At 50.0% G+C, this 21851-nt stretch overlaps 8 protein-coding genes across 8 annotated transcripts; 2 read left to right on the plus strand and 6 right to left on the minus strand.

The window, feature by feature from the left end:
• Positions 1–307: 307 nt before the first annotated feature.
• On the plus strand, positions 308–1744 carry ALT_7489 (FAD-dependent oxidoreductase; the record flags this gene model as incomplete). The annotated part of the gene is made up of 3 exons (XM_089600272.1): positions 308–562; positions 780–1541; positions 1655–1744. 3 exons carry the CDS (start codon positions 308–310, stop codon positions 1742–1744), a joined length of 1107 nt encoding a protein of 368 aa, XP_089455165.1.
• A 744-nt stretch (positions 1745–2488) lies between these two features.
• Positions 2489–4219, minus strand: ALT_7490 (putative rhamnogalacturonase; the record flags this gene model as incomplete). The annotated part of the gene is made up of 7 exons (XM_089600273.1): positions 2489–2577; positions 2622–2927; positions 2973–3186; positions 3229–3363; positions 3409–3616; positions 3662–3740; positions 3784–4219. 7 exons carry the CDS (start codon positions 4217–4219, stop codon positions 2489–2491), a joined length of 1467 nt encoding a protein of 488 aa, XP_089455166.1.
• Positions 4220–4419: 200 nt separating this feature from the next.
• On the minus strand, positions 4420–5662 carry ALT_7491 (TauD/TfdA dioxygenase family protein; the record flags this gene model as incomplete). Its single annotated transcript, XM_033564106.1, has 4 exons — positions 4420–4526; positions 4570–4801; positions 4854–4975; positions 5023–5662. The coding sequence occupies 4 exons, from the start codon at positions 5660–5662 to the stop codon at positions 4420–4422; spliced, it is 1101 nt and encodes a 366-aa protein (XP_033419997.1).
• A 165-nt stretch (positions 5663–5827) lies between these two features.
• On the minus strand, positions 5828–7501 carry ALT_7492 (putative MFS transporter; the record flags this gene model as incomplete). Its single annotated transcript, XM_033564105.1, has 1 exon — positions 5828–7501. The coding sequence occupies one exon, from the start codon at positions 7499–7501 to the stop codon at positions 5828–5830; it is 1674 nt and encodes a 557-aa protein (XP_033419996.1).
• A 2877-nt stretch (positions 7502–10378) lies between these two features.
• On the minus strand, positions 10379–12228 carry ALT_7493 (nucleobase cation symporter-1 family protein; the record flags this gene model as incomplete). Its single annotated transcript, XM_033564104.2, has 5 exons — positions 10379–10696; positions 10749–11727; positions 11847–11925; positions 11981–12052; positions 12108–12228. The coding sequence occupies 5 exons, from the start codon at positions 12226–12228 to the stop codon at positions 10379–10381; spliced, it is 1569 nt and encodes a 522-aa protein (XP_033419995.1).
• A 568-nt stretch (positions 12229–12796) lies between these two features.
• On the plus strand, positions 12797–16004 carry ALT_7494 (hydantoinase/oxoprolinase family protein; the record flags this gene model as incomplete). Its single annotated transcript, XM_033564103.2, has 5 exons — positions 12797–14928; positions 14975–15078; positions 15134–15210; positions 15266–15469; positions 15519–16004. The coding sequence occupies 5 exons, from the start codon at positions 12797–12799 to the stop codon at positions 16002–16004; spliced, it is 3003 nt and encodes a 1000-aa protein (XP_033419994.2).
• A 1737-nt stretch (positions 16005–17741) lies between these two features.
• On the minus strand, positions 17742–18526 carry ALT_7495 (glyoxalase 3; the record flags this gene model as incomplete). Its single annotated transcript, XM_033564102.1, has 2 exons — positions 17742–17866; positions 17932–18526. The coding sequence occupies 2 exons, from the start codon at positions 18524–18526 to the stop codon at positions 17742–17744; spliced, it is 720 nt and encodes a 239-aa protein (XP_033419993.1).
• An 862-nt stretch (positions 18527–19388) lies between these two features.
• ALT_7496 (fungal specific transcription factor domain-containing protein) lies at positions 19389–21245 on the minus strand (the record flags this gene model as incomplete). The annotated part of the gene is made up of 1 exon (XM_033564101.2): positions 19389–21245. One exon carries the CDS (start codon positions 21243–21245, stop codon positions 19389–19391), a length of 1857 nt encoding a protein of 618 aa, XP_033419992.2.
• Positions 21246–21851: the final 606 nt, after the last annotated feature.

Below are 21851 nucleotides of genomic sequence, written 5' to 3' on the forward strand. Positions count from 1 at the left end.
CCCAAAATTTATGAATATAATGAGGCTGTTTTTCAATCTTGAGCTGTAGGATCCAATAACAAAACGGCAGGGTTAGCGGCGTCATGGGTAGTTACTACAGCCAAAAGAGACGGTATATCCCTGGCTTTTTAATCAGAAATTACCTTCATGGCCTACTGTTCAAAATACCTGTAAATTGGATCGCCTTCTTCACTTTTCGCAATCCAGATTTTATCATTGAGGGCAACACACTATACGCCGACCCTACACTTAAAACAGTGACGTCCACCCACTATCCTACATGTCGCAGCCGCTTTGCACTATAAGCATGGCAGACAATGGCACTGTGACTCTTCGTGCAAGTAGACAGATGATAACGAGGGAGGGCAGAGCAATCGATTTTGAATACCCTAGAATTCAGCTATCTACAAACGATGAGCCTAAGGAGAAGCCCAACAAAGACAGCAAACACATCCTGATTTTGGGCGGTGGCGTCAGCGCATTGACCGTCACTTGGATACTTCTTGATTCCGGATACCGAGTCATACTCGTGGCGGAACAGTGGGTGTGGACAGAGGATTTTGTGAAGTCTCGCATTACCTTGCAAATTGCGGGGGCGCTGTGGGAGTAGCCCCCAGGTGGCTGTGGGTTGACCGAGATCGTATCTGCGGGTAAAGGATGGTCCACACTAGAACACTACCAAGAATGGGCTCTGCAGAGCCGAGTTCTACAAAAATCTTGCAGAGATACAAAATTCCCATGAAAGAAGAGGGCGGTCGTTCGTACTGAATATCACCCAGCTCCACCAGTTCTTTTTTGAGCTGATTGAGCCCAAAAGAGACACCGGCCGTGACCCTAACGCGAACGATAGCCATGCCATCAAACTGCAGGGTATTGAAGAAGCTGTTGATGACCACAGAATCCATGGCTACAAAAGCTACAGAACTAAGGAAGACTTCGGAAGGGAGTTTAAGGATTTCAGTTTCAGCTGTGATTACCGTGGAGGTTTCAAATGTGGCTATACTCATGACGCCCCGATAATCAATACGGACAAGGCCATGGCATATCTCATGGCTCTTGTGATATGCAAAGGCGCCAATTTCGAGGCCCGCAAAATTAAGGGCAATCTTCGCGATCAGGGCAAGGGTATATTGGAGATTTTTGACGCTAATGCCGTGCTGAATGCCACCGGCCCCGCTGCTAGAGATTTACTCGGTGACGAGGACGTTTACCCCGTCTGTGGCGCCATTCTGAGAGTTGATAACACCCGTAATGGACAATTCAACCACTTGAATGACGCCTACCTAGTTCCCGAGCAGAAGGACAATAATGGGGCACCCACCGGCGTCGTTTTCCTTGTTCCCTGGAATGACGATGTTCCCTATGTCGGATCAATTATCCAGCCACATAATGACCAGGCGAATCTAGAGTCTGGTTCGCCTGAGGTTCGCGTTGTGTGGGACCGGGCTGCAGAATTTATGCCAAACTTTCGACATGCTGAGTTTGTGCATTACTACCCTTTTGCTCAAGGTTTGCGGCCTTATACTAAGAAGAATGTCAAGGTGAGAGTGGATATGCAGGCTGGCTTTCCTTTGATTCACAACTATGGACACGGAGGTTCAGGCTGGACATTGGGCTTTGGGACTGCTTGCTGTGCAGTCTTACATTCTAAAAGCTCCTTGAAGAGGATTATGGTGAAGCAGACGAAAAATGGAACCAAAAAGCGGAAAAGATCAACGAGAAGATATATGGAAAGGAAGATTAGTCGATCATGCCAAGTTTCAGCACACAACACATCTTGAGAATATCACCATGATTCGCTCTCCACTGACTAGCACTATAAAGAACTGCAGCTACCCCAGAATTAGATGGGACTACACCAGTCAGCAGCCAGACAGTATTCCTTTTTGCATATTCTCTCTTGTGTTATTCCTTCCCATCGCATCGTTCGTTATTAGTGTCAGGGTAAAAGAAAAAAAATGAGATGAATGGATTAATACTGGGATTATCCTGCCTAGATAGCTCGAGCAGTGGTCCTGGCGCAATGCAGTGGCCAGAATGGGGGCTGTGGCACCCATAGTGGAAAGCCTGACGACAACAGGTGGAGCCATCATGTACACCCTCCTCTAGCTGTTGGGGCCTGTATTTTTAGTCCCATGGAGCATTTAGGGAGGTCCTTAATGGAGATGGCCATGGAAAGGTATAAGGATTGGTTAGTTGGGGGAAGGATGTATAGATGGGTGGAGATGCCTATCCTAGAGAATATGGCGTTTAGGCGGTTAGCTGGGTTCACCGTGATATGCTCCTGATGCATGGTGTTTACCTTTGAGTCGGTACTGTATAGCAGTAATTGTACATTAGTATATGCCTATAAAATAGGTGAACCGAGAGGAAATCACTCCTCTTTATCTATGTAGCTAGGATCTGTCAAAATATGGGACCTCCATCAACCTTCTAAGGGCTATCTCATAAATGTTTCCATTTTTCCAGCTACTGCCCGGGATGTCCACTAAAAGCTCCCCCAGTAATGCAGATCATAGTCTACCCCACCGGGCCTCCACAGCGGCTTAGGCGTATAAACCGGAATGGGCGACGCAGCTGCAACACATTAGCACCAGCAGTCACCACGGCAAATCACTTACTTCCGTATCCTGTACTCGGCGCCGCCCAGGTCGGAGACTCCGGCGCGACCCATCCCGTCGGCGAGGTGGTAATGGTGTACGTGCTCGTATACGTGTGAGGTTGTTCCGCAGCGCCCAGCGAGACGAGGCCATTGTTCGGACCGTAGGAGTCATCGCCATGGCCAAAGACATTACTGATCTTGTTGACGACGCTGCTGCCGGACTCGGTCCAAACGGTGAAGTCCTCGACGGTAATGTTGGTGGCGTACTTGAGGTCGTTGGCGATGAGGTAGAGCGGTGGGCGTTGGATGCCGTTTGCAACGGAGCCTGGACGACATTAACAACGTAGCTATAATGGAAAGAAAGGCCTACCCGAAAAGTTTCTGAAGACGAGGTTGCTCAATGTCACGGATCCCGTATCTGGCTCGAACGTGTTCTGCCAGTACTGGTTGATGTCCAAACCATAGAGACTTGCTTTGGACCGAAAGTTGGAAAAGGTGACGTTGGTCACATAGCCGGAACCGCCGGGGTAGGTCTTGATGAAGGCAATGTTGTTCCCCTGGATGATGCTAATGTTTTGTGCGACCTGTTGGTCAGAATAGTCGTGTTAACGGAGGGGCCGACATACTATATTTGATATCTCGGCGGAGACGTTGAGGCTGCCGATAGAGATGCCCGAGCCGGCCTGGTTACAGACCAGGTTTTCGATCAGCGCGTGGTGGGAGGGACTCTTGACGGAGACGCATTCGTCGCGGTTGGTGACCTGATGGTCAGCTAGGTCTAGGCCATTGAATGAACAAAAACATACCTCGTTGTCGTGAATGTGATAGTTTGTGCCAATCGCATCGATGCCATCATAACTGCCGAGATTGGCACCCCGAATGGTAAGATGGTATGCTTCTACATTGACGGCAAAGTCAAGCACAATGTGGAACTTTGGGCTGTCGACCAAGATTAGGTCATGGACGGACGCGTTTGTTGGCGAGATCAAACGAATGAGACGGGGACGATCGGTGCTATCCAGTCAGTATCTATCACACAACATCGTGGCGGTAACATACTTGTTCAGATTCCGATAAAGATATCCCTGCCCTTGAAAGGCGCCGAGACCGTTGGACGAGTAGAACTCGAAGTCGACGGCTGCGTTGTCAGTCTACATTCACTGCCAATGACTGACACTCACCATTGACAATGACCAAGACATCTAACAAAAACTTCTGGTCACCCTCCCCATTAATGGTAGCATTCAGCACATCTGCACCGGCAAAACCATCAAGGATCAACGCACGATCAATGGTCCAATTCCCCCCATACGCTGCCGTGATGAGGCCATCCAGCTGAAGCGCCCAATTGGTCGCGTTGCTGAGCACGACGCCGCGGGAGATCAGGTATTGACCCTCGGGGACAACAAGTCTGCTGCCGGGGTTAATTCGGACACACTCATTGAATGCTGATTCAAGAGAGGCCGAGATATCCGTGGCGTTGTCGGCAACGGCACCATAGCTGAGGATATTACATTCGACTGTCTTTTTCGAGAGAGCAGTGGTTGGGCCTACAGGGCCGATGAGCTGGGCCGCTGCCAGACCAAACGGGACAAACAGGAGAGAAAGAACAAGCATGGTGCTTGCAATATGGATGCTAGGATATTGGATTGAATTGTTTAGGCATTTATATACCGAGAGCATGACGCAATGGAGATCAGTTTATGGTAATTTTCCGTCCACTGCTCAGTCATATATAGTACCGGTGCCATTTTAGTATGGATGACACCATCACTATGTCGGAGCTATCTGTTTATACTATACTCTACTTTCGGTGCTCAACGAATTTTACTTTCCAAGTCCTCCTTGCGTGTCTTAGACTCCCCATCCAAGTACGGCTTCTCAGCCTGTGGCGCAACGCGCAATCCATGCCGCAGGTGAGGAACTACATTGTCAGCACGAGCCACAAAACAAGAAGGTAGACATACAGTAATCGAAGATCCCGGTATGGAATGTCACCCTATTATCCCAGATGGCCACCGCGTTCGGCGTCCACTTCCACCGGACCTGATACTCGTACGCCTCGGCGATGGTCCGGTAAAGCGTATCCAGCAGCGCATCCCCGACCCTCTTCTCGATGTTGACGATCTCCTTAGTGAAGTTCTCATTGACGTACAGCGTTTTCCATTTTGTGACGGGGTGCGTCCGGACGACAGGATGCTTCTCTGTTCAGTACCTCAACAGTCACCACATAAAGGGCAGTTTAACTCACAATGGTCTCGATCGGATCCCGCCGCAGACAGCCATTTGCCTTCAGCGCCTTCTCCGCCTGCTCCAGCCCGCTATGTTTCGCCTCGAGCGTCTCCAGAAATGCCCTCAATTTGGGCGACAGCGCTAAACTGTCAGCAGTCTCCATGAAAGAAACGTTGCCAACGACGTACACTCATACAACGCATACCCACTCGCCCAGATTGTATCACCCCCGGCTAGGCTACCCTCCGGCCCGGCAGCAGGCAGGGTATCCATTCGCAGCATGGTCAGACCAGGCGGCTGCAATTCGTAACTCACATCCGAATGCCAGATCTGATGCGAGCGGCCATTCACCGCCGTCTGGTCTTTGTAGATGGGGTGCACCCAGGGGAGATCGGGGATGATACCCGCCATCTGGTGGATGTGCAGCTCGCCGAAATACGCGGCGAAAGCGATCTGCTCGTGCACGTCCATGTCCTGGTCGCGGAAGAAGACAACGCCCCGCTCGGCGACTAGTAGCGCCAGGTCGTCTTTTTGGGCAGGAGTGAGGGCTGCGAGTTGCAGGCCTGCGACCTCGGTGCCGATGTCTGGAGTGAGGTGGATGATTTCCGTTGCGGCGGAGAGGAGGCGCGATTTGGAGGGATCGGCATGGTGTCCGCGGTCGGTGAAGGTGTGCGGGGTGAGATTGGGGAGCTTGAAGGGGGTGTAGTTCGGGTACTCTAGGCCTGCGGCGCGGACGGACTCCAGGGGGGAGACACCCCGGGGCGTGTGGTAGTCCAGGTGGGGGAGGTTGGCCGGTTTGGGGGGTAGCTGTACTTCGTTGGCAGTCATTTTGGTGATACTGTTGTCTGGCATGCTAAGAAGGATTCATCTACTTTATAGCAGCAGGTAACTCCGGCGGGATGCTGCTTGTCGGTGGTCTGCTCGCGTCATCCAAGCCAATTTGATGTTTTTTCCGGATTGCTACAGACTAAATTCGCTATCAACTTGAAACCACTAACTGTCGAACAAAAAATCCAACCGCTTATTCCCCTCATCCGTAGTCGTCTCGAGATACTCTGCCTTCTGAATATCACTCATCGCCTCCCAGAGTCGCTTCTTCCACCGATTCCTGGCAACATAGTAGCCTTTGGCCAAGACGTACGCCACGATCGTCGCAACATTGATTGCAATCAACTGTGAATTACCCCGCCGGTAGTACGGCTTATCGTCCTCGCGGTAGATATTTGACGAGGCGATCCCAGACAGCTGGATGGTGATGTTGTACAGCGCGGCGCTGACTGTGCGCGTGCGAACAGCGTTGCTCAGCCGCGAGCACCAGCCAACGTGTGCTGCATGCGGGGAGGGCCAGCCCAGGAGCACAAAGGTGACCGCGTAGAGGCCCCAGTGGGAGAGGGTCCTGGCGGAAGTGTACAGGACAATCAGAAGCGGGAGCGACCAGAGTTGCGTGAGGATGCCAATGGCTGCGATCTGCTGGAAGCGCTCGGTGAGCTCGGTGACGACCAGCAAATTGAGCGCCGCGAAGACGGTGACGGGAATTCCCAGCAGGGTCGTCTGGAAGGTCGAGAAACCGATGGCCCGCAGTGAGAGACTTAGGTAGGATTTCGGCGGGGAGGTGGGGATCTCGAACAGGATGCCGATAATGTAGATGGGCCAGAGGTCGTAGTCCTTGAGACTGCGCCAGAGCATCCCCATGCTCAGCGCCTGTCGGTTATGCATATCACCTTTGGAGGGGTCGTCGCGCAGGACCCGGTTGACGATGATCTTCTCCTCGCGTTCGGTGAAGTACCCTTTGGGGTTCCACCAGGTGGCTGTCTGGGTTGGGCCGGGGATAAGGAACAGGAAGCTGGAAACACCAATGACCAGACTGATCAGTGCCTCGATGAGGAAGAGCCACCGCCAGCCGGCTCGTCCCGCCACGCCGCGCATGTGCAGCACCCCGTACGCGATAAAGGAGGCGATCACACCGGAAATGGAATCGACAAACCAGAAAAAAGCGAGGCGCAGCGGCATCTCTGTCTTCTTGTAAAAGTAGGAGAGGTACAGGATCGCGTCGGGGATGAAGCCGCCCATGAAGAACCCGAGGAAGAACCGGCAAGCGAAAAACCCAGCCCTGTTGTGAATGAAGAACTGTCCCCCGGAGGCCAGACTCCAGAGGATGATCTGCACGGGGATCCAGCGATCAGGGCCAAGTCGCTTGCCGACCATCTGAGAGGGGATCTCCGAAATCAGAAAACCGATCCGGTACATATTCTGCGCGTTATTGAAGTCGTTGGTGTTGATGTGCAGGTCCGGCAGAAGATTATCGGCAGACGCATTGCCTAGATTTCCCCGGTCAAGGTTAAGGCCGAAGAACATCACCAGGATCCAGAGGAAGATATTGAGGTCCGTCTTGCGTCTAACGGCTATCTCTTCGCGATAGGTCCACCGGAAGTCAGGATCGAATCGGTGCAGGTTCTCATATTGTGGATGGGGGAGGTAGTATTTGGCCAGCACAGGGTCGTCGAAGACGCTCTTTGTTGTTGCTGTAGCATCCAGGTCGACTTTTTTCGTCCGCTTAAAGAAAGACAAGAAGGACCTGCTGTGCGACTGCTCTTGTGGCTCGACAAGGTGGATGGTGGTGCCATCCTTGGTCCCTTGTTTATCACTATCTGAGATTGGGCCAGCCATTTTGCATAGGCCAACATTTACAGCCGAACTTGCCTCTTATATCTACGTCAAGCTGATGCGTGCTATATGAAATTGATAGCTCTATGGAATCAACGCAATGTCAAGGTTGAAGGGCGCCCGGAATAACGGATGATGTTGTCATGTAAGTGTAAATGGCATCACCGGGGTAGTTTGTTATCATAAAGTCAATCTAATCAGCGGTCTTTTTCTGAGTCTAACACCCTCTCATTGATGGAAAAACAAATTCTTCATGGGATCATGTCAATGATAAGCTGCTCGCCATACCAGGCCCTGATGATGAGCTCCGGTGGAGACTGGCGGCCACTTTCAGGCAAGAACAGACACACAATTAATTTATAGAATCCTGAAGCTATCTGATAGTCTCTATAGTCCTGAGCCGAGGTCATGTTTCTTTAGCTAGCCTGCCATCCTCTGCTGCTGCCTGATTATGGCTGAGTGTTTCACTGTCCTAAATCTTACCTAATGATGTTTTCGTTTCATATAGCGTGTCTGGCTCCAAAGTATCAGAACTTCTCCCCGGCTGACAAATTCTCGAGCAGGAGTATTTCCATCGATCCAGGATTGAACGAATCATGGAGGCTCAGAAATTTATACCACGTGTGGTGAGAAAGCGTTGAGATGCATTGGAGAATACAATAACTACTGGCTGGCATTTCTCCTTGCGCCTGATTAGTGGATTTGGGAAAGTGGACAGCGGTGGTGCTGATATTGACCAACTGAACAATAGGATCCCACGCAAGAACAATAGGAACTCTGCCGTGCGAGTCAGTATCCTTGCGAATGTTGGCATCTAGAAGTAACAGTACCGGGATATCTGTCGGAATAGGCGCAATGTGATCAAACTTAATTAGGTAAATAGCATGCTGCGCATGTCTGAGGCAAGCTGACTGGCTGTAGGTGTGAGACTTTACCATTCCTCTCAAACATGTGGACTATTAGTCTCCAGTGACCATGGTGATAAAATAGTGGCTGGCCGCTGGTGATAATTAATATCATTTCTTACCAGGGATGTGATTTTATGCCCTTTAATATAATCAAGAAGCTTGCAGAGGAAGGAGTGCTAAGATCTGTTAAGACTAGAAGGATGGCTTTCTAACAAGGCCTAAAAACACTTAGTTATATCCATGACTATTAATAAGGATAAGTGATTTATCCTATCCCTATAATAGGATTGACCCTACTTACTAGATAGTATATAAAATTAATAACTTAGATAATATATTGTTATTCCTACACCATAATAAATGTAGCTAGGTGAAGCTTAGATTACTAAGAGTGAGGACCTAAGCTATCATGAAGAATATAATCTAAATATATATTAATATATATGCTAACTAAAGAAGTTCCATTCAGTTAGGCTACTAAAACCTGCTGAGATGGAGTAATTACTAACTAGGGGGTAGTACTGCAGCTTATAATAAGAAGGATTAGTATTAATAGAATTCCTTATGCTATTATAGCTCATCCCCTTAGGATACTATAGATTATCCTTAGATATATAGAAGAATCCATTGAATTTCTGACCAGGGGGATACCCAGGCTCTAATATTCTAATATATTATTATCTCGTAGCTCCAACCCTAGGGGACATTCAACTTTCAAGCTACTTAGTTAATATATATATCCTAGAGTAGAATTCTGTACCAGGCAGATAATAAGGCACCTTCTTAATAATATATTTATTGCTGATGAGGTTGGACCTAGGTGGATATTTAGGCTTATTCTTAGAGATATAGTAATGATCTAGGAAATAGATCCTAGTGGATATTTAGGATTATTATTTGTGACATATTCACTGCCATGCGGGATGAGGCCTTTAATATATTAGGGTGGTATGATTAAGATGCGTTAGTTTGCATCTTGTAATGTGCCTGGCAGGCAGGATGGGGGGTCTTAATAGATGTAGTCAGCGTCAACATATCAAGTCCCAGGGGATATTCTGGGTCCTCAGTGGAAACATAGTTCTTATCCTCAACCTGGAATCCTAGGGGACATTCCAGCTGAATGTCTGTAAGGCACTCGTCGCTCACTGGTGGGAATCCGTCTGGGCATCCCACTCAGATATCATATGATCGTACAAGTCTACCCACAGCCATCATAACTGTGCTGGTGCTTCCCAAAGCTTATCTTTCTATTACTTCTTCCCTGCAACTAATAGAACAACAATTATAGACTACTCTGGGCAATAAGTACAGTCTAGTATAATTTCAGCACTTATCCCACAGCTTAGGGAAAGAGTGAAATTAAATCTACTTGGATTTGTTTATGTGATGGCTAGTACTGTAGAATACCAGTTAGAGAGACACTGTAACTCTTAGATAATGACTTTGATGTTTGTGAGCTGTAGTTCTAGAAACAGCACGGTATATATACATAAATTTACTCTGTTTAAGTACTACAGTATATAATTCAGCTGCAGACTAGGTCTAAACTTCCTTTCTATTGGCAGCATCTCAATTCAATAGCAAAATAAGCAAAAAGTCAGCTGAGTTTTGATCACAGTAGCCGAATCTTTATATAGAAGAATACTGTGCTCTGTAATATAGTCGTGATCAAACAATTTGTGGAAGTGGTTACAACAACCCGCCGTAGATTATTTACTCTGTATCTGGTGATGACTTCAAACGATTACTGACAGCGGGCTAGGATTGAGGATGATGTGTTGATGACGGGGACTGGATGTGAGAATCTGACGGTGGCTCTTAAGAAGGCAGGAGATTCAGGATTTGATGAAGGTGTAACTGTCGACAGTTTAGTTGAATTGAATCTACTCCATATACCTTGCCTGTCCTGACCTAGTGAAATAACTTTGAACGAAGAGCATTGTCTACTTGATACCAACCATACCATAAGTCCTTAATGCGATGTTACGAATTCACCCTTGGCAGTCTGCTCCTCACAGTCGTCTTCGATCTCCGGTGTCTGCGCCTCCACCACACGCCAGCGCCCATTGTAGAATCCCTGAGTCTCCCGTGCTGAAGTACCATCCTGAACAAACGCGTGGAACTTCCTATCAGGGAGGACACGGTGCAGGAGCACATAGGCTACAGCACTCGCCATGAAGCCATACAGATAGTTCAGGTAGTACAGTTTGGTTGCGCCATCGGAGATGACAACAGACGTGTCAACGGCGGCCACGAAGCCGGGAAGACAAGGCACGAGGCCGACAATCCACTACAGCAGTTAGCCAGATGACGATGGTTTTGAAGAGCAAGACACTGCATACCGCTACCGGGGCGCGCCAGTTGACACCTGCTGAGTACCAGTAGATGCCTCTTCCGTCACCAACAAAGAGATCGTCGACGTTTATTTTCATGCGGGCGACGACCAGGTAATGCGCCGCCATCATACCCGTCATGGGAGCCAGGAAGACACCATAACCCGAGAGGACGGTCAGGAAAATGGTGGCGGTGTTGACCAGTCGCCAGGGATTGACGACTGGGCTGAAGAGGGCGACGATGTACGCGCCACGCCGGATGTTGATAAATCGCGGGAACACGGAAGCGAGATCCATGCCGCCGGACAGGGCATTACCGGGGAGGTTGCTGCCGATCTGGGAGACGGCAAGGGCGAGACCTGCGAAGAAGACGGCGGCGCGGGTGCCTGGGCTCTCGCCTTTCTCAAGCAGGCGCACAAAGAGCGTGGGCGGGTTCCAGACGGCCTCGCCATCCATGCGCTTCTGCGTGGCGGCTGTGACGAGGATACCGATGATGGAGGCGGCGATGCTGTAGAGAGGAAAAGCCAGCGCCTGGCCCCAAATGGCATCTCCTGGCCGCCGCGCCAGACGAGCGTAATCGTTCTGGTTGAGAATACCCGCCGCGATGGACCCGATGGTCGACATGACGCCGTACGTCATCAGCCAGGCGGTGCTGTACGTGCCGCCGGTGGCTGGCAGAGAGCTATCGCCGTTGAGGGTGCCGCCAAACCCATCTGGTCCCATGGTCGCCAGAGCCCAGATGAAGAGCACGAGGAAGAAGGCCAGAGTGACGACACTGGCAATGTAAAAGAACTTTTCGATGCGGTGGGGTTGGATCCACAGCACGGGCAGACTAGCGACGCAGAAGATCAAGTAGCACAGGAACTCGGCGCTGGTGGTACCTGTTCCTTCTGGAATGTGGTTGGGAATGTGGTGTGCATACTTGGGATCCCATGAAAGGAGGATGAGGTAGATACATTGGCCGCCAACCCATGATTGGAAGCCGTACCTGAGTCGTTAGCGATGTCGATATGACTGTAAAACAAGAGCTATATCTCACCAAACTAGTAAACCATTAGTAGGGGAATAGTATTCAAGATACTTTACACAAGAGATCACGTACCGAACGCAAGGAAAATGCGATTCCAGACAACGAACTGAAAGCCCCAAGTTCCCCAAACAGCTCGACTGAACACGGGAAAGCCAACTATTTATTGTTATCTCTGTCCGTAGCTCATCGATTGTTTAAGGGGAAGACGTACTGTGGTAGTATGCTCCGGCCAGAGAGCTAACTACAACGGCCAACGTCGCAAGAATGTTGCCGACCACGATAGCTTTATGGAATCAGACCGAGATGCAGTCAGAGGAACAGAAGTCGTTCAGGCTCACCGATGATGGCCTGCCACCAGGTCAATCCGAGCGGGATAAGGGCGCTGCCGGTCAGGTACGTGGCAATATTGCAGTTTATCAAGAGCCCTACACCAGTTAGGGCGCACATGTAACGTAACATGACAGATAAAGCTCGTACAGAAGTTGTGATAAGTCAGGAATGTCCAAGTCCGCCTCTCTGCTTCGACCGGACGAACATCATCGTTCTGTATGTTGAGTGAGAAGATAAATTAGCCGCGGTAATCCACGAGAGGATGCGTCTCTTCTCAAGGTATTTCTCACAATCAATCGCGATGAATGAGGCAGCTTAATCCGCTCGAACAAGGTTAAGAGTGCCATGTTGTCTGGACATTCGATTTCGACGACTCGACGCGATAGCAGCCGGCACAGGGGGTACTTTATGGTCGCCCTGGGTATCTCCGGTATCAAAGACAGTCATACTAGTCTTATCTGTTATTTTGCTTAACTCGACCGTCCTTGGTTGTCCTGAGCGGGCAAAATCGAAGTGGGCTTGGCACGGAACCTTTAACTGCGTCGCATGACTAACCAGTGCGGCGAATTAATCGGTCAACTATCGGCTAATTGGCGTTCTCCCTGTCAGCATGGGTGGCGCCGGTCGACCTCAAATCCAAAAGGGGAGCGCGCTTGACATCTTCCTCTGAACCCTAACAGCAGTCTCCAGAACATCCATGTCTCTTTATCGCATTGGCGTCGACGTGGGCGGCACAAATACGGATGCCGCCATACTCGACCTCTGTGCCTTCGATACGCCCAGCCGTGGTGTACTGGCGTCTCACAAGGCCTTGACAACCAAGGATATCACCAGCGGTATCGAGTCGGCCATGCGTGCCGTTCTTCAAGACTCTCAGGTTGACCAGAGCCGGGTGCTCAGCGTCACTATCGGCACGACACACTTCATCAACGCGCTTGTAGAGGCAGATGCACGTCGGCTAGACCGGGTCTCAGTAGTGCGACTGTGCGGTCCATTTACCCGTCGGATCCCCCCGTTTTCCGATTTTCCCGTCGGTCTGCGTAGCATTCTCGATGGCGGTGCCTACTATCTTAACGGTGGCCTGGAGATCGACGGCCAGGAGATTACGCCCTTGGATCCAGAGCAGATCAGACAGACCGCGAGAGACATAGTTGCTTCCGGCGTCAAGTCAATAGCATTAGTCGGCGTTTTCTCGCCGCTGGATCATGAGGGGTTGCATGAGGAACAGTGCAAGACTATCATCAGTGAAGAAGCGCCCGAGTTAGAAATCGTCTGCTCGCACGACATCGGGCCCACGGGGCTCTTGGAGCGTGAAAATGCCACAATCCTCAACGCCGCGATTTTGCGGACCGGTCATCGCGTCAAGAAGGGCTTCCAGCGTGCCATGGCGCGTACTGGTCTTTCATGCCCGCTCTATCTGTCGCAGAACGACGGCACGCTGACTGACGCGGATACGGCGGCAGCGTACCCCATCAAGACCTTTGCGAGCGGCCCAACCAACAGTATGACTGGTGCCGCGTTCCTGGCTGGTATCGATCACAAGAAGCCGATCGGACCCGACTCCAAACCTAGTTCGGAGGCCGCAGAGGCGGAACCACAGGTCATTGTTGTCGATATCGGTGGCACGACGACGGATGTGTGCGCCCTCCTCCCCTCGGGATTCCCGCGGCAGGCTCCAGGCTTCGTTGAGGTTGGAGGTGTGCGGACGGCCTTTTCGATGCCCGAGGTCGTGTCGATCGGGTTGGGTGGCGGAAGCAAGGTCCATGTCGACCCTGCTACCGATAAGGTCACAGTCGGACCCAGCTCTGTCGGCCACGCCATTCAGCAGGAGGCTAAGATCTTCGGCGGTAGCACTCTCACTGCGAGCGATATTGTGGTCGCGACAGGAAAGGCCTCCCTTGGAGTCGCTTCGCTGGTCCAGGACGTTCCGTCCTCCATTATTGAGAAGGCCCGCCAACGGATAAAGGAGATGCTTGAGGGTATCATTGAGCAGATGAAGGTATCGGCCGCTCCTGTGCACGTTATCCTTGTCGGAGGAGGCGCGCTTCTCGTGACGGAAGATCTCGACGGTGTAGACAAATGCATCCAGCCCATCCACCAGGGAGCTGCGAATGCAGTCGGCGCTGCCATCGCTAAGGTTTCGGGCGAAATCGACATGATCGAGATCCTTGACGGCAAAGATGAGCGAGCTGTTTTAGAGGCCGCGCAGCAAAAGGCCATTGACGTGGCAGTGGCCAAGGGCGCGGTGAGGGAGTCTGTGCAAGTCGTTGAGGTCCACAAAATGCCCCTACAGTACGTGCACAATGGCGCAATCCGCATTCAAATCCGAGCAGTTGGTCCCCTCTCGATACCTGACGAGCCGGTCTCCCTTCCTTTAGCCCTTTCGGTATCCACGGAGGAGCCAGATGCAGACGAAGGACTGAAAGTCAGTGCTTTCGACGCTCTTGAGTCGACTACGCGGCCTTCCCTACGGGTCGATCTCGAAAACTATCGTCCCGAGGTCAAGGATGGAGTCTGGTACGTCTCGGAGGTTGACCTAGAGATGATCTCCACGGGTTGCGGCGTCCTAGGTACCGGAGGCGGTGGACCAACGCACCACGAGTTCCTCAAGAGTCTGCATGCGTTGCGAACTGGTGGAGAGAGGAAAATGCGCATTGTTTCTCCCAAGTCGCTTAATGATAGCGATATCATTTGCTTTGGCTCGTGGTATGGCAGTCCAAGTGTGATCAATGAGCGTATTGCAGGAGGCACAGAGATCACCTCTGGTATCGACGCTGTCAACAAATTCCTCGGTATCAAGGCTTTCCATGGTCTTCTGCTCGATGAAGTGTAAGTTATAGAAGAACCCTTTTCGACTGTGTGTTGACAGGTTTAGTGGCGGCGGTAATGGTCTGAGTGTATTCCCCACTGGCGTACACTATGATGTCCCTGTCGTTGACGGTGATGCTATGGGTAGAGCGTATCCCACAATGTATCATGGTTTGTGACTGCTTTCATTGTGGGAAATGAAGTCCTTTCAGCTAATATCTTGCAGCTACGACTAGTGTTTATGGCCACTCACTGGTCCCATGTGTCCTGTCTGATGCCCGTGGAAACACAATACTTGTCGCAGTAAGTGGAGATACTAGAGGCCGTTTGAACTGGCAGCTAACCTTGGGATTAAAAGGACGCCGACTCCCCAGTAAGACTGGAGAAGCTTCTCCGCACCGCAGCCATTCAGCTCGGCCTTGCCTGTGCTGTATGCGCTAACCCCCTACCTGCCTCGGCTATCAAGTCCCATGCCGTGCCCAATACATTATCCCTTGCCTGGTATCTTGGTCGCGCAGTACACTTAGCACGCCGCTCAAAGGTCAACTATGTAGATGCGATTGTAAGTTCTCTGAGCACCCGCTACCTGATTTGTGCTTACGAGGCTCCAGTTCAATGTCTGCGCAGGCAAACTACTCTTCACCGGCAAGCTCGTGGATGTCCGCCGGTTCATCGGCGGTGGATACACCATGGGTAATGTTATCATCGCCCCTCTCAGGGAAGAGGAGCGTGAGGCTTCCGCCAGCTCGAGCGGGCGGAGTGTCTCCGACGGCCGTCATATGATTATCCCCTTCCAGAACGAGTATCTGTATGCTGCCCTGATTGATGCCGATGGCTCCGAGGAGTCACAGGAGGTCATTTGCACTGTCCCTGATCTGATTTCGATCTTGGGTCAGGATGGTGAGGCGATCGGCTCGCAAGACCTGAGGTATGGATTGAGAGTCAACGTGATTTCATTGCCGTCGCATCCTCTGTGGAAGACAGAGAAGGGGTTGGCAGTTGGTGGACCGGCAGGCTTTGGTCTAAAGATGCCTAACGTGAATGTAGATGATGATTTCACTGAAGCGCCAAGTGTGATTGATGAATTTGATGTTTAAAGCAAAGGGATGTGGGGGATGAGTGGAAATAACTAACCTCTACCAATGGAATCCCACTAGCTTTCTAACTTATCCTCTCATATAACACAATTCAGCATAATCTTTCCCATAAACCCGAGAACTACCGAGAGTTCTCTCTTCTCGCTGCCTCCCTGGATCGGCTGATGACCGTGGTGGTTATTGTAGTGGAACTCACACCAAATCAGAAAGGATCAGATTTCCAAAGTTCCAGATATCCAACTCAGGACTTGAGAACTCGCTCAGATTCTGGCCAAATACAACTCTAGATAAAGGAAACTCTATGTATGTAAAGCAAGCAACTATCCGTGCGCACTTTGCTAGCTAGAACTATAACCATGGAGTAACAAGAGATGTTATCCTGCTTACAATAAATAAGGAATAGAGAGGAGCAATCATCTGTTAAATAGTCCATGGCATGGCTCCACTCAGAGACTTTGTTCTAAATTGGCAGACAAGCGCCGACCAGAGGGTCTGAACTAAAAGTACTGTTCAGAGCCCCCATGAGCTGTTTAAGAATAATGGATGTGTTAGTAGTAAGATTATATATGAAGCTCCCTTTTCAGTACAGTAGGGGATATTGGGGAAGGTCAATTGCATCCAAGCCAAGACGCTTAGAAGTGGTCTAGCTGGAATCAAGAGCTGTATCTACCATAAATCAGAAAAAAGGTGTGGATTATTTTGAACATCAGAGCTGAATTGGATTGAAATTGTACTATGATAAAGTGAAACTACCATCAACCCTGTTTGACATTCTCAACGTATCCCACAGGGGGTGGGAACTGTACTTAACAGGCTACTAGCCCTTAATATACCTATCTTTTCTTTCTATCTTTTCCTATACCTTTATTCTATCATACTATTAGACCCCTAACTATACTACTATACTAATATCTACTCTATCTTATCTATCATAAGTTAACAAGTTTAGTGAGGGTTGGGTTTGATTTTTGCAGTTTGAACCGTTTGATTATGCCACTCTAGTTAGGGAGATCTAACCCAAAACCAGCCTAAGGCAGGTTTGGGTTGGGTTAGATTCAGGTTTCTGAATTCTGAGTTGGGTTTAACCAGTCTAAGAGGGTGAGAAATTAATAGGATTATGAGAACTTGGTTTTGCCCTTAAAGGGTAAGAACTTGATTAGAATGTGGCTCGCTGCCCCTGGGCCACCTGACTTGGGGAAAAAAGCATGGCCCTAAGTTCTAACCTCCTTCCCGCCGGCCCCCTGCTTCTGTTTGATTGCACTCTTTGACCCCCGGAGTAAAGGCCACAAGTACATTGAAACCACATATGTATGACCGTGAGACTAAAAACATTGACTGCGGACCAGTTCTAGCCTGGTCAAGTCATATCTAGTGCACATATACTTGGTAGTTTACTGTAATGCTTTTATAGCAGAACTAAATTCGAGGCTGACCACAGTATCCCTGAAAGGTACAAAACCTCACATTTAACCATACAGATGTATCATCACTAACAGCTCCCGGGGTTTGAAGCATGAGGATCGGCCTATATCACCATTGTCAGGTTTCGTCTCTATTGAAGAGTCATGGGAATTGCTACTGAGCCCGCCGGGGGGTGGGGGAAAATATCGCTCAAACAACTCAAATTAAGATCAACATATTGCTTCGCAAAACACAGCAGAAGAGCGAAGCTGAAAATCCCAGCAAACCCGCAGAGAAATAGTCTCTATAACTGGAGAGAAACTGATGGGAGATCTGTCACAATGTCTCGAAGACGGCAACCGCAGAGGCTGCGGTTGACGAAGCACTGGCGGGGTTCTGGCCAGTTACTAAACGGCCATCAATGATGTGAAAGTCATCCCAAATCCCAACCGCGCGCACATCTAAGTACGAGTAAGCTGCCAACGTTCGAGAAACCCAGATCATCTCAAGTCAAAATGGGACTCACAAGTAGCACCAAGCCTCTTGGCGGCCTCCTCAACCATCTCGCAATTCCAAGCGCGAAGTTCAGCCAAAATTCCCATATTGTCCTCAGCCTCGGTAGTAAAACCGGTAATTTTTCTGCCTTTGATAATGGGCTCGCCAGTTGCCCTGTCCAAGACATTGGCAAAGATGGCAGGGCCGTGGCACACTGAGGCAACAACACCACCGTTTGCCCAGACTTCCTCGGCGATTTTCTGCAATGAGGACGCAGTAGGGTAGTCGATCAGAGCAGCATGACCAGCAGAAGCGTAGAAAAGACCATACTGAGACTTATCCAAGTCAGCCGCTTTATGTAGACTGTCCAGCTTTCGACGAAAGGCACTATTGGCATCATTCCAAGCCTTGAGATCATCACCCTTGAGGAAATCTGGCTGCAGTGAAAGCCAGTCAGGAGTGTATTTTCCAGTCTCCGAGGCAAAATCAACTTCAAAACCCGCGGCAGTGAGCACATTGAACGGGTGAAGTGCTTCGGTGATGAAGAGCCCAGTGGTCTCTTTTCCTTGGAAGAGGGTGGCCTGGGCCGAAGTAACGCTGATAAGGGCCTTGCGAGCGGGAGACATGTTGAAATGGAGAAAGGCGGCCTAGTAGAAGGTCCCTGGAATCGAGAGAAAAAGCGATGTGATGTGATGTGTATCTGCAGAAGTGCACATGGCATGGCAATTTATACGTCTCAGCTACAGAAGTTGTCAGCACACAACTGGGGCCACTCCGTAACTCCGCCACTCCGTGACTCTGCGACTCCGTAACTCCACGACTCCGTAACTCCACGACTTCATTGTTATGTAACGCTTTGGTTCTAGCGTCGCTGCAGGTGGGAGTAGGTAAGCCCCTTTTGAATGGAAAATACAAAGCCTTCGTCAGATCTTGTCTAGCGCATAAGAGTGATCTAACTGCATTTGCACTAGGTATTCCTCCTTTAGGACTTCCCTACCTCCAAACTTGGCTTGCAAATTGTGACAAGTGATTATTTGTGCAATTCCATACCTTCAACAAACATTGGACAACCCAACAGAGTTGGTTAACTTCCAGATAGTATTAAGTAGTAATCACCTTAGCTTATGTATGCATTGGTACACAAAGAATGAAGGAACAATTAGATGCGTCAGCCAGCAACTGCGGATGACAGCCAAGGCTTGAAAGTGGGGCGTTTTGAGCGGTACAAAGGAAAAGCACGCCATTTTTGACTATGAAGATTGATTGTTTTCTTGTCGCCCATTAGGCGTCAAAGAACAAATGAAATGCAGTTACAGTAAAGTTAGGCCAGGAGCCCTGACTTGAACCAACAGGTGAAGTAGCCAGCTGCAAGAAATAAAAATTAACGCAGCAGTTGTTTCCGTCTTGACTCCAGAGAGCGCTGACGAAAGAATTTTGCACCTAGATTAGCCGTGCCGTTGACAGCAATTATGTTTGAACTATACTAGTCTACTCGTATGATAACATGTCAAGACTGGGCCATAGTGAGTCAACGCTATTCCAGAAGTCAAGATCGACAGCCATATCAAGCAGGTTGAATAACGGTGCACCAGAAAGGTTCTGAGATGAAAGTGCATGGCCAACAGACACCGATGATGAGGAAAAGTCTTCAGGGACAATTGCAGCATTGCAATTAGGCTGACTGGGTTTTGCAAAGGCCGCTATGTTGGCGTATAAATCACGGACGATCCGGGCTGCATTTGCTGCGACAAGGAATTTGACACCAAAGTTGTCGAAAACCAAGATAGCTAGTTCAATTGCATCGTTGGCATGTTTGGTTATTGCTGAATGTGGAAACAATGTCACGAATCCAACCATGGTCATGACCGCATTCCACTGGCAATAGAAGGCCTCATGCCAGCCGTCAAGAAGCGAAGACTCTGTTAGCGCCTGGTGTGTGATCATTGTCAGCATTATTGCATGAGAAGCACATCTCATGGCGAGTTCCTCTGCAATTGACTCAGCAGGTGGTTTCATGCTGAAGGCGAGAAACGGTCGAAAAAGATTCAGGCTGAGGTGATGATATGTCTGTTCGAGGAGCAAGCGCTGCCGCTGCAGCCAAGGTGGGGTGAAAGGCTCAAGTAATACAGAGGTGAACTCGGTGGACATGGAATGACCGTTATTTTGACGCTTCAATTTCAGAGGTTCTGGGATACTGGCAATCCATTCGTGAAGGCTCTGGGTATGTGCTTTCAAAACCGTCGCACTGAAGTTTTGGGCTTCATATGTAGCCCATAACGTCCCGCCTTCTCGAAGATGGATGTCCTGGTCATAAAAAGCGGTGTAGGCATTCCGTACCTTCATATAAAGCTGGACTGAGAGTAGATTGTAGCTCAGCCAGGTAGAGTTTTGTCCGAGAGGGGCAAGAATGGACCCAGAGCCAGCAGCGGCTTCTTGTGTATCTCCGGGGAGGTGTGGCATGGAGTAGGAGGTAGACAACATGAATGGACGGCCAAGCTTCATTCCAGCTTTACTGTCCATGAGGTAAACCGCCCACCACAGGCGCCTGCGCATCTCGCGATCCTTTTCGGGCATTGTCGGCGGTGGGTCTATATGAAGACCAAGCATATAAGCAGTGCGTACAGCAAGCCCCACGGTACTGTCCATCATGTTATGGAACGACCCGCCGCATATGTAGACTGCACAGAGCAGATGGCATTGTAGTGTTGACAAAGAGGGGCTGTCAAGCTCGCAAGCAAGCAATTTTTGCCCCCGCCAGTAGTGCCACCGACCAGCAACTAGCGCATCTTTGCCTTCAACGAGAACCCCTTGAGTCTCTGTAGGTATCGTACAGGTTGCATATTGCATGCACATAGCAATCATAATGTCGACTAGGGCTGAGGGCTTCCGGTCTTCGCTGCCGCCCACCAGAAGGGACTGATAATGCGTCTTGAATTGTGTCTCGTCCACGATTGCAAAAAGCGAGGTATGGTAGGTCTGCCAGAACAAGTTGATAAAATAGTCTTCTTGTATGAGACTGAGATAAACACCTGCGGAGGGAACATCCTGGGCCAGGGGCGCCCAAGAACGCCTTGTGTGTCCAAGTAAGCTCGCTTCTGGCATATTCAGTAGCTTGTGATCGCTGGCTGACACAGGGTGCAGTTCATGGATAGGGTGCTCTTTTTGCAATTTGAAATCAAGGAACGCGGCAAGACGATGGATGAACGAGTAAAGCGATGAGGGCCCGAACCACGTGTCGTTAGAGGATCGCGTCGGCCGAAAGTGGACACCATCGTAGTGCTTCTTCGGAATACTCTCGGAATCTTTGCCCATAGATACAGGGGCGTGGTTCAGTAATGGTGTCATCGAGCCTGCAGGAATTGGTATGTTGTGGCGGTCAGTTGCCCGCTGCTTCAGCTCTGTTTCTAGTTGCTGAACTTTCTGCTTCAGGCGGGCAATCTCCTCGGAGGCTTCGGTGAGAGTAGAAATTTTTGGCGTACCCACAGCACTGCAGTGATATCCACGTGCTATGCACTTTGAACATGGTGCGCCACTGTCGCATTTTGTGCGGCGTAGTCGACAAGCATCACATGCTCTAGCTACCTGAACCCGTCTTCGGAGATGTTGCAATCTTCCTTGATGTTTGGGACCGGATGGGGAGTTCTCTGAACGATCAATCATAACGGTGGCTTCAATGATGGAAATCGAAGGAGAAGAACAGGCCCGCTACCGAGCGCCTGATATCAAAGGATGCGCGATCTCACGCTTTCCAATCGGACCCTGCCTATCACCTATCACACAACACATGTGGGGGCACCTTCATCTCCCCACCCCGCTTTTTGAGATGTTAGGATGGAACTCGGGCCGCGTAATCCCTAATTTGGTTGTTCCATGCAAACTGGACAAACACCTGGAAGCAGGACTGGCTTACCCACCCCACAATCCACACCCACCCCACCCAATCTACGCTTT

This window comes from Aspergillus lentulus (assembly GCF_001445615.1).
Source record: "Aspergillus lentulus DNA, contig: Alt16, strain: IFM 54703, whole genome shotgun sequence".
Taxonomy (NCBI): Eukaryota; Fungi; Ascomycota; class Eurotiomycetes; order Eurotiales; family Aspergillaceae; genus Aspergillus; species Aspergillus lentulus.